Consider the following 12326-nt stretch of genomic DNA (forward strand, 5'->3'; position numbering starts at 1 on the left):
GTAGAAGAAATAGACAGAATGGCATTTTATTTTTATCCAAAGGCAACATTGGGTCGTTTCTCCAACTCTTGAAACACACTATACTTAATTTTGGGAAGAGCAATGTCGCAGCACACATGAAACCTTACAACGGATTTTGGGAAGAGTCAATGGCTCTCGGCCCATAACCTCACTTCAAGGCCATCTAACATAAAACTAGTCTTCGGCATCGAAATAAAATCTGAAACTGCAGAGAAATTTTAGTAATCTTAACAGTTATCACAAGCTAAAATATCATATAACGTGGGGCAGCTGCCATCTAATATTGATTTGCAAGTTTCAGTAGTGAAATTTTCGGGAAAATTTTATATGCCAAGCACGCTATGGTACTGTACCAAAGTAATAGAAAAAGAAAGTTTTGCTATTGAGACTAGAATTATTTGTATTTGTCACTTCATTACAGGAAACAACGCAAACATGGGATCCTGTGATATTTCTTTCAATAAGGGCTCTTAATGGGAGATTTCTCATACATCATAATTTAATCAATTTACAAAATAAGAGACCATTGGCACATTATTTTATGCTTTCAAATTGTCATTACTACAAGTGCAATTTAAATTCCAAAGATTGTGTTAGTATATGATGGTCTTAGCAAGAATTCAGCAAGATGGACTTGAAAGGACACACAGTCATCAACTGCAAGAAAGAAAGATATACTAACGAATCTTGAAAAAAATTGAATCGATTGAAATTAAGAGACAAATCACCCAATGGGTATCAGCTGACCACAAGTGTTAGCACGTGAAAACAAAAATTGGTCCATCAAACCTATCACTTTGGTTGAAGCCAGGATTGACCGATTTCTTTTCCCTTGAATGTCCTCATTCAGCTCTAGTAAGGGTTTCTATGCTTCAAACCAGAAAAGAATTCCGCTTGTATGCTTCAGCCAATGTGACTCTTCTATAAACTGAGCATATACGCTGAAATAACTTTGATCAAATTCTTCCAAAAATTTTACAATGCATTACAACGCCTGATGTCAAACCAAGGACACGTATATAAGCATGTTGGCTATCAAGAAGCTTCTCCCAAGTCGACCATAAAGGCTGCAGAAAACCACAGATGGTATAGTTCCAGCATCCCCATACTAATAATTGAGTTGCTGTTGTCAAACTTTTCTGAGTCCAAGAATCTCTACGAAGTGAATAGTCCTCCATTTTTTGCTAAGTGATCTTCAGGTTTGACTCTTCTATAGAAAAGAACATAAGCAGCAGATGTCTTTATCCTATCTTCACTAACAGGAGAAACGTGGCTGTCATCAAAATTATACCACCCATTTTCCTCTATTAACTGCAAAGATATAAAAAACAACAGATCAAAACCAGAACAAGACATAATTCACAAAGTGATATCATGCAATAATGCAAATTCAAACAAAGTGGATAAAAATAAAATAACTTAATAGATAATGTACACAAGTTCTCGAGGTTGAATTTCCAATGAATATTATAACATAATACTGGCCTATAGAACATTCACTATCACGTTTAGATAGGAAAATACCCACATTTACATATGCTGTGTAATGGCCACCTCCCATACTTCCATAATGGTTACTCACTGCATACAGCTCATAGATATTTGACTGGCAAGGCCCATTCTTCCCAGCAACATAATTTGTTAGGTCGAGATCATGGGTAGGGAAGTTTACAAAGGTCTCTAATTTATTTTTAATAAACCGACTATATGAAAACCTTTTAAGATGAACAACAAGAATTTCAGGCAACCTCCATAAATCCAATTTTTTACTAGCTTGACGATGCTCTTTGCAAGACGGACAATACCTACATTACAAGCACAAAAAGCCAGTGTCCATATATCAGTTCAAAATTATAATACAGACCCTAAAAGAGTAGGAAGGAACCCAACTGTAAGCATGAATGGTAATCTGTTAAAAATCAGAATGCATGGAAAGTTCCACTAACCACATGTCTTCTGGCCCTAATGGCTCCTCATTTAAGAAAGCGTCCAGGCAAGAATACAAGGAGACTGGTTCCTGGCTCACTCGCTTTGTAGAAAAAGCAAAGTTCAATACTCCTAATGATGTGTCAAGACTGTGTGTATCATACTTGTCCAGCATTTTCTCTGGCCAATATACTAAGACTCGCAATCGCCTGCAACTACGTGGAATAGGAACTGGATCATCTGCCTTGAGAAAACCCTCTTTATTTGTGCCCCTTTCGTCTGTCAAACTTAACTGGAATGACAGTTCACTGGGTAAAGGACAGCCTGAATGGCCATTGGGTATTGTCTTTTCGTCATCATTTAACAAGCTCTCAAAATCATCACCTAAAGTGCCATTGCTTATACTTAGCTGATCATTAAGATCTTCCATCTGCACATCTTCACCAGCCTCTACTTTATGACCATTTTCCTTTGCAATGTTCATCCGAGTGAAGGATGACAAGCTTTTGGTTCGCAGCAAAGGAGCAAGCAACGTCTGAAATTTTGCCTGAAGGTCAGCTCCAGTGTGAACATCATCCTGCAACCTTGTTATTAGAGGTGTACCAAAAGGTTTCCAATATCCATTACTGAAGTAATCTCTGAAATGAAAAATATGTAGTCAGTAACACTGTTATTAATTTCTGAAAAGCAGATAATGACTGGACTCTACCAATATTTTAAAAGTCAATAATAATCATAAACAAAAGTAAACGTAGGTATTCAGATTAACAAAAAAGAAAAACGAAAAGCATGGAAAGAAAGTCGGATAAAAATCAGTGGCAAAGAGGAAACAATGTCTTCATACATATTCAAGTCAACAAAATCAGCTTGTGGATGAAAATAAATGAAAGGCAGATAGAAGGGCAATGATTATCACTATAAAACCAGAATCTGTTGAGGTATAAACACAGAAGAAACAAAAGAAAGAACAGATCTCCTGTTACCAACACAAAGAGAACATGCAGCAGAACAGTTTACCTTCCCTGAAATACCCAAAGAAGCTGGCAATCCACACCAGTTACAACAGCATTTTAATAAAGAAGAAAATCCATTCAAAACTGCCAGGAAAGTACGGAACCAGTATCATTCCTATATTGGTTTTCTGATTTAAAGCTATCCCAAATATACCACAGTTTGCACTAGTATCACTCCTCAACTATAATCAGAGTAACATGTGTGTAGAAGTCCCATTGATAAATGTTATGGTAGACAGAAAAAGGAAAGTAGCAAGGCAAGCACTCCGAATCTTTTGATCACTAGAATTTCTACTTCAAAAGAATTTCCAGTAGGGCGAAATATGTGTGCATGTTAATCCTAGGTTCAAGCCATATGATTGTTATTTTGGGACTTCTAATGACCCATTGAATGATTTAACACACATTATGTTTACGGTTTACGCCTAAATTTCTATATTAAAATAAAGTACAGATAGAGAGAGAGATAAGCCAAAATTTGCTTTGAGAAATGGCAGGACAATAGCAGTATCTCTATAGAGTCTAGACTATAAATTGTTTATCACATTAAAAAAAACAAAAACACAGATAAGGCCAATAAAATCTCACTCCTCCTTCCGATGATGCATAAATTCCAGCAAGGGTGATTCCTCTTGACAAAGCCTGTATGCTGCAAGGTGCTGATCATCCCTTATAGAAGATAGTGGATCAAATGGATCTTCTAAGAAACGAATTATTCTATGATTATATATCTGCGTACAGCACACAGCAATGATTCAGATGGCAGGTATTGAAAATTATAAACATCATTAGAGCAGAAGCATCCTTTGTGATATAAGCCTGAAAACTGATTGCAAGATACCTCTGCCATTAAAAGCTTCTCATCATTTCTTAAGGAGCAAGCAACGCTTACAGCCTTCACAAGATCCTTGCATTTTCCCTGCTTGGGCACAGTAACAGTGTGAGGTTTAGGTGGGGCAGTACCATCGGTACTAAATACTGTTACTGCCATTGTACGAGTCATGGTTGACGGCAATGGCAAGGATAAGTACATAAAGGGATCAAATGTCACTGAGATTTTATTACATATTGGGCAGACCAATGTTGACTTGAACTGACCCTGAAACCAAAAAATCATTGTTTGTTAGCACATTGACCTTGGGCTTCCAAATGTACACCAACATAAAACAGCCATTTTCCAATATTAACGCAACAAAAAAATAGATCCTGAACTACAATCAAGAGTACTCAAGTATTTCAAACTACAGAGATGACAAATCTGAGCTGAAGCTTAAAACAATGCAATGTCCTTCCTTGCAGGTGTGCATCTACATGCAATCACTCTTGCTTCGTGCCATTCAGAAGGAATTATCACTCCATATAAATTATTCAGTCCCGTGGATCATAATGCTTCTATCAAAAAAATGGAAGTTTTCATGTCCCGTGATAAAAATGTGAGATGTATTCAGGACCAGTTGCAGAAAAAACTCTGATATGTATTATAGGAGAATTTTCATCAATCTTGTACAGTTCAATGATATGGGTGCATGCATAAGGAATAAGAACACATTAAAAAAAGAACGTAAAATGCCACCAGAATGGAACTAAAATGTAACTTGTAACCACTAGTCACGGGACTCACCAAAACACAACTTTAGGTGAGTCCACTCAGCTTACTGGTTTGGCAAGCTGAAAAAAATTATTGTACAAATCTACAAGCTTCTCGTTAGACTCAAGAGCTGACCAAAAAGTACCCAGGTTTGCTCAAACACTGCAAAGTCCATCATCCAAATAGAGTCAGCAGAGACTTAAAGATGGGCTCTGTTTTATGACTTTTAAGACTAGAACTTTGCTCTGGATTACAGAGGCTGCATTTACAGACAAAAGCTTTCTTAAGCCGATATTTTTGGAAAAGAAACATGGTCACAAATTCAACATCCGAGGTGTCTGGGAAGAAAATATGGAGATATTGTGAAGGATGTTCACATAGTATTTGGCCGTCTTTTCCAAAACTTAAAATCCTACAATTGGCACATTTTATTCCAAATCAGACTGATCAAATCAAGAAGCTGGAAGCTGCACACTTGGAACTCAAATCATTGACTGGCTCCAGGAATCCAGCATAACCGATTCCAATCAAGATGAGATTGCTGTCCTCCATGCACAATTAGTAGACAATAAGGAAGTAACTGAGATATAGATACACATATACAATGAGATGGAAGCACACACAATATTAATCCGAAAAGGATTAATCCAAGCAGAATCTTCCTTCAATGCCCTTAGGATCAACAGGGAGAAAGAAGATTGGACTGTAATTATGCTTTAGCATCATAGATTCATACCCCATAAAATATATCACACCATACAGATTGCTTCACTACTTCACCCCAAATCTTGTATCAATGCCATACGTTCAATTCCCTACTCACTTATAGCTTGCCCTAGGATGAACCAACTCCACTATCAGCTGGTCTTGTGCTACGAATGCATAAGCAAAGTAAAGAAGACATGAGTTCAAGGCTACTTCAAGCTAGGAAGTGCCCCATATATATATATATATATATATAGAGAGAGAGAGAGAGAATTATGAACATATAGAATAGCTACCCACACAATAATGTCTTGTATAGAAATCCCATCTGAAAACCAGAGGTTGAAAACTTTGAAGGAAAAACACTTGGCAACAAGGATCTAAGGTTTTCCATTCCTAGAATTCCCTCTGAACAGTCTACACTCAGTGGTGAGGTCCCAATGTAAGGCCGAATGCAAGTCCATCCCCATCTCGCCCTTCATTGGAGGATGTGGTCATGTCCAAGGAGGACCCACACCCACAAGCACTGCATACAGCACGGACACATGCAAAGAACATGCTTCAAAAGATACAGTGCAAAAGCCAAAGGAATAAAGTTCAAGAAGAATCACAAATGTTGCCCAGAGAAACTATCTAAAATTTCCTATTACAAGGTCACTTCTACGAAGGTAGGTGGTCAGATTCAATACATCACTAATCAAGCAGTCATGCACATTCAAAAGCATCTAGCCCTCTGAATTTGCCCTAAAATGGTGTGCAACTTGTAAACATGCACTGGAAACTCAGGGGCATTATAGACCAACAAATTAGCACTAAGGGCTTCTGCACAACCATCTTCTCAAGAACAGAGTATGAAGGAAAAAATTGAATCTGATCCCTATTTCTTCAACTATGTTGGCTTATATCTAAGTATCTTGGTTGAATACTATTCACCAAAGCCCTGGACGGGATCAAAATACACTCCCTACAACTGGAATTCCAGGATAAAGAAACACCACAAGGGAATGGTAACACCTTAGGATCCTATGTCCAATCTTCAAAAGTCACCAAAGTGGTTAAGTATACCCCTTATGCTCACATCTATGTTTATATCAATGTTTCCAAAGCTCTCCCAACGTCTGTTGTTTTCACCTTCAAGACCTCTGAATGGGTACAAAGAAAAAAAAAAGGAACTCAGACCCTACTACTTCTTTGACACTAAAAGGGAAGACTTCACCAAAGACCCAATCTGAATCAAAATGTACTTACAGCTGGAATTTTGAGATGATAAAAATGCCACAAAGGAATGGTAACACCCTAGATCCTATGTCCAATCCTCCCAAGTCACCAAAGTGGGTAAGTAAACATCTTATGCTCACATCTATGTTTATATGAATGTTTCCAAAGCTCTCTCAATGTCCATTGTCATCACCTTCAAGGCCATTAAATGGGTGCAAACCCTGGACTATATAAGCATATATCCTTCTAATGTAGAAAATGACATAAATATGGACGACTCTTCCAGTATTGTCCCCTTAATGTGCAGATAACAAAAGGCCAAGGGAATGAAAGGGAGGGATCAAGGGGATTTTACACCTAAGTGCGTGGGAAGCATGAGAAGCGTGCACCCCACCCTAGGGGACATGTCCTTGACAAACACTACAAGAAACCAAATGCTACGAAGTTTTGGAAACATTGCAAAGTGATTTAAATTATCTCCTGACTCTTTCTAGAGGCCTTACCATTGTGGAAGGAGAGGAGAGTGAATATCAACAGCTTAATGGCTATCAAATGACAAACTTGCAAGTTAACTCCAAAACCAAGGGAGAATCTAACCAATGCTTATGGTCTAATCATTCTCTCCAATAAGCTCAACTTCCTAATCATGTGAGATGTTCGAAATCCTCACAACACTGGTGGCCGCATTCTAGTGGGAGATTTCAATATAATCAAAGATCTTTTGAAAAAGAAAGGCAGTATCCAAAAACTACATGAAGTTTCTTCATGTTTTGGAGAATTTTTTCAGTAACTCCACCTAATAGTTGCCACTCCTACAAATGGCATGTACTTGGAACAATCAAAAAGGAGGCACATATCATGTTGCCGAAAGGATGGACAGGTTCCTTCCGTCTGAATCATTTCCAGAAGATGGATCGGAGTGGAAGTCTTTCATTCCCCCAGTCGCTGGTTCAAATCACTGGTTGATTTTTCTTTCATTGGACAACCAAATCTACAATCAAAAACACCCCTTTCAATCAAAAGCGCCAAACTCCCAAGACTTGGTCAAGAATTGGTGGGACAATGTTGATATCAAAAGAGAATCACAAAAATGTGCATATTGCAACAAAAATAAAATGAAGAAATGGAATATTACTAGCTTTGGCAACATCTTCAAGAGGGAGCTTCCTTTGGAATCCCAAATTATCAAAATCAAAGAATAAAACATGTAATCAAAGCAGGTCTAACTCCCTTAAGTGCAAGGACAAGAGAAAACCAAATAATTAGATTTGCAAGTCTATCACAATGAAATGAATTTGAATCAAAAACCCAGATAAGATGGTTGGAAGTAGACAAAAATACTACATTCTTCCATAAAATAGAGGCAAAGAAATAACATGAATGTTACTCTCATCTAAGCAAAGGGTGAAGAACTTATCACGTAGGAGACAAAAGAGGACCTAACCTCTTTCTTTAAATATCAAGTAATGAAATTAAACATTGAAAGGAAAGAGGCCATCACTACCATTGCAAAGTTGATCATGTTAAATTTATGAATACTAGACAGATTTCTTTTCTCACGGCAATTTATTTTATCCCCGGCAAATTATTTATTTATTCAAATAAACATTGAATTACCGAAAAATAAAATCATTGGTATTTTCAACTTCTAGAAATAAATTTATGCAACGGAATTTCATTTAGAGAGATCAATCACACATTGCAAAAATAATTCACCCACAACAATTCTCCGTCGTCTATTAATCTGGAAAATTTGGGTTTTTCAACCCACAAAGATGCAATGACAAATATAATCTCTGGAAACAGTAACTTGGCTCCCATAGAATAAATTCGGCCCAAGGAATTTGGCCTCTAGGAAATCAAACTCCGAAGAAATCATCCTAAAGAAATGGGCCCAAATACTCAACCAGCAAGAACTCCCTCCTTGCGTGCCACTATTGTGCGCTAAGGAAAACTCGACCCTCCAACAACTCAACCTCCTCCAGATCAAATCAATCTCCCTCCAACAACTTGGCCCTACAATCTCCTCCACTCGGGCTCCTAGATTCACCCTCAATCCACTCGCACTTCGAGAAAATCACTCTCTCTTCGTGATGACTCACTCACTTGAGTTTTGTGTGTCTTCACCTCTTTACTAGGCCTCCTTTATAATCTTCATTAAGCACAAATCCCTAACCCTAATATCTCTTCTAGAACATCTTGGAAATCAACGGTCGAGATAATTTCTAAATCACTTAAATAATTAAATTATTTATCCTCAAAAAATGACTTAATCGTCCACAATAATTAAATGACTTTAATTATTGTAACTTTCCTAAGTTAGACTTAGGAAAGAAGACATAAATCACTTGCTCCACCAAGCAAGCACCTAGAAGAGGCAAATAATGTCTTCCACATGCTAAGACACCAAGCCTATGTTGAAGAATCTAGGGCAAGTAAGTGGAGTGTGATTCTTCGTTACTTGATAACAATTTGTGGAGTCTTTTTACTTTTTCTTGTTAGCTTAATCTTCTTCTTCTTATTATTAATGCATGTGTGTGTACTTCATCAAACTGCTACCAAAACATAAGAACAAGAACACAAGATGTTGGCTCTCTGCCAGGGCCAAAACCTCTCTTCTCTTGAGAGGAAAACCCTTCGGTAAGTTTTCTCTTATTGAAGCTTCTTTCTTGATCAATGCCAAACCCTAGACCCTTGACTAGAAGATCCTCCAAGCACAAGTCAAGTCCTTCCTTTTCTCTGCACTATGTTCCTCGGCTCTTTGTCTACCTCCTTCCGACACTTTGTTCCCCAGCACTTCGTTCTTCCTTCTACTGTAAGTAGATCTTCTAGGAGAGATACTTTTACTTAGCGATATCCTTAGCCTAACGATACTCGTTCCTTCTCTAGATCATCCAAGTTCTTTCTTGATGTATGGTGGTACACTGAGTGTGACAGCACTGCAGCCCTAATCTTCGCACGTGTGAGAGTTCTTGATGTAGTTATAGGGCTCCCTCTAACTTCACTTGAGTTCCTTCTCTCTGCGCTTGGATAGGAGGCCTAGTAAACCTAGTTTGAAGCCCAAACAATGATGGATGAGCAACCTTAATGTTGTAGTTGTATTGACCGCAGTCAGCCCCTTTATTTCTCGCACGTGTGCTCGTAGTTCACCCTAAAACAGTCCTTTATACTTTGGTTATATTTCTTCCTTCTTCGTTGCCCTTGACTTTTCCACCCTTTATTTGACTGCACTTGCTCGTTGATTTCAGAGATGATCTTCGCTATCTTTGGAGGAGTGGACAACCTCTATATAAAGAGGATTGTCCCTCCTTTAGGCCGACTTGACTTTCTTTGCTGCAATTGGTGCATTTAATGGTGCCATTGCTTCTTTTGATGGTATCTTTGCTAGGAGAAGACTTGACTTTGCTTGAAGGTGTCTTCTTTGACTCTTACACATAAATATACATAATGTAACATGCCCTTAAGGTCTTCAACATTAATTCTTTTGACTCTTTGATTTTCCTATAGCACTTTGACATGTGCTAGACCTACTTCAATGAGCAAGAAACTCATTGACATATATTATAAAAATAATATTTCTTTTCTTGAATAAATACAAATATCAAAAGTACATTTATGAAGACCGAAACTAGTTACATTTCCTTCAACAGCCTATGTAGAAGACCTTCTGAAGCTACTACTAGCTTCAACACTCCCTCCTAGCAAGGAAGAGATTCTCCACCACCCCAACTTATCTCAGTACTTCACAAACTTCCCTTTCACTAAAGGCTTAGTGAGAAAATTTGCCACCTGCTCCTCTGTAGAAATGTACTACAATCTCACATCACCTCCTTGGACCCTGTCTCTAATAAAATGATATCTGATCTCAATGTGCTTGAACCGATCATGAAACATGGGATTCTCAAAGAGCTCAATGCAACTTTGATTATCATCTAAGTCACATGACACGAGGACAAGAGACACGGAGGACACGTAAATACGAGTATTCAATACGAAACGCAGCAACTTTGAAACAGGACACAGGAGACACGTTTTATATATATTTAATAAATATATATATCAAAGAGCTTAATGCAAATTTGATTATCATCTAAGTCACATGACACGAGGACAAGAGACATAGAGGACACGTAAATACGAGTATTCAATATGAAACGCAGCGACCTGGAAACAGGACACGGGGGACACGTTTTATATATATATATATATATATATATATATAAAACAGCCTATAAAACAGCATATATATATATATATATATATATATATATATATATATAAAACAACCTATATATATATAACAAAACAGCCTATATATATATATATATATATATATATATATATATATATATATATATATAAAACGTGTCCCCCTGTGTCCTGTTTCCAGGTCACTGCATTTCGTATTGAATACTCGTATATACGTGTCCTCCATGTCTTGTGTCCTCGTGTCATGTGACTTAGATGATAATCAAAATATAGTTTTTTATCCATATTAAATTGCAGGTTGCAGCTTATCTAATCAAACTAAAATATAATTACTTTTCAAAGTTCATAGTTCACTTTAAAAAAATAAATAGAATCAGAATTTAGTATTTACTATTTAGAAATTAGAATGTGATATGCTTGGTCTTGATTCTTGAATATTCAATGTTCATTGTTCATGTACAACTTACAATCACATAAGAAACCACTAAGTACTTACTACTAAATATAAATTTAGAACTTAGATATTAAAACCATAAAATGCCAATAAATTGTAATCTCTTGTAGTTACCAAGCCAAACGAATGAACTAAAGTCTTACCCACAGACAACAGTTATTATTAATATATATACTAGTAAATGGAAGAACTGCACATTCACGTTAGTAACTTAGTTGTTAACATGCGTGCAGCACGAGAACAAATAACACATCTGTAAAACTCATCAAAGCCAACAACCTGAAGAATAGGTCATTTCTTAGAAGTTATTAAGTAATGGAGAGTTAGGAATAGTTCTGAGTTTGCAGATTTCAAAAATGGGGCAAGCCGCAACATAAATAACTTAGAAACGGTAAACCCCATCAATCATATATAATGATTAATCAAATAATATATAAAACGTGAAGTTTGAACACAATTTACGGGTTTATGGGTTTACGGGCCGAACGGTTTTCTTGAATGTTGAAGCCTGAACGCTGCACAGCACAATCGACTCCACACTCTGCTCCAAATTCAATTCAAACAACAGCTCCACACGACAGCACACGACAAAAAGAACTTGGAAAAATCCATTGTGTGGGCTTTAAACTACACGATTTAGTGGGGTACATATTCAACCGGAGGAAAAACGTTAGGGCAACGTTTTCAATCAACGGAATACGCGTTTTCCAGATGAAGGACACGACGAAAACCAGAGAATACGTTTTACAAGACACGATGAAAAACGTTTTCGACACGTTTTAGGGTCGTTTTCGTGTCCGGCACGTTAAATACGAGACACGGGACCTTGGAGGATGTGCCCTGTGACTTAGATTATCATAGTGAATCATCGTTGGTCCCATTTGCAAATCAAAAAGTGCTTGCAAAGCCACACTACTTCACAACTCACCATACTCACTGCCATGTACTTTGCCTTTGCAAAACTAAGTGCCACTCGCTGCTACTTCCTGTTGAAAAAGGGATCATGGTTGATCCAAAGCTAAAACAACATCCAGATGTGGACTTTCTTGCCACTACACTTCCTGCGCAATCAGAATTTGTTTACCCCTACAACTCCACTCCTCTAGCTCTAACATATCTCATTCCAAAGTCTATCATACCTCGCAGGTACCTCAACACATGCTTCGTTGCCAACCAATGAACCTGTCTTGTA

General features: G+C 37.4%; 1 protein-coding gene across 2 annotated transcripts in view; it reads right to left on the reverse strand.

Annotated features, from left to right (window-relative positions):
- Positions 1-708: 708 nt before the first annotated feature.
- Positions 709-12326, reverse strand: part of LOC149230175 (ubiquitin carboxyl-terminal hydrolase 8-like) — a 106579-nt gene continuing 94961 nt past the window's right edge. For both annotated transcript variants that reach the window (XM_089378881.1, XM_089378882.1), the window contains exons 9-13: positions 3802-4059; positions 3549-3691; positions 1968-2585; positions 1550-1826; positions 709-1332 (exon numbers count right to left, since the gene is read on the reverse strand). In XM_089378881.1, the coding sequence (XP_089235007.1) occupies positions 1177-1332; positions 1550-1826; positions 1968-2585; positions 3549-3691; positions 3802-4059 (1452 nt within the window). In that variant the 3' untranslated portion in view covers positions 709-1176. The remainder of the gene's footprint in view (positions 1333-1549; positions 1827-1967; positions 2586-3548; positions 3692-3801; positions 4060-12326) is intronic.

This window comes from Pinus tabuliformis, chromosome J, assembly GCF_031772625.1.
Source record: "Pinus tabuliformis cultivar Carrire ecotype Pingquan chromosome J, CPIR1, whole genome shotgun sequence".
NCBI classification, from domain to species: domain Eukaryota; kingdom Viridiplantae; phylum Streptophyta; class Pinopsida; order Pinales; family Pinaceae; genus Pinus; species Pinus tabuliformis.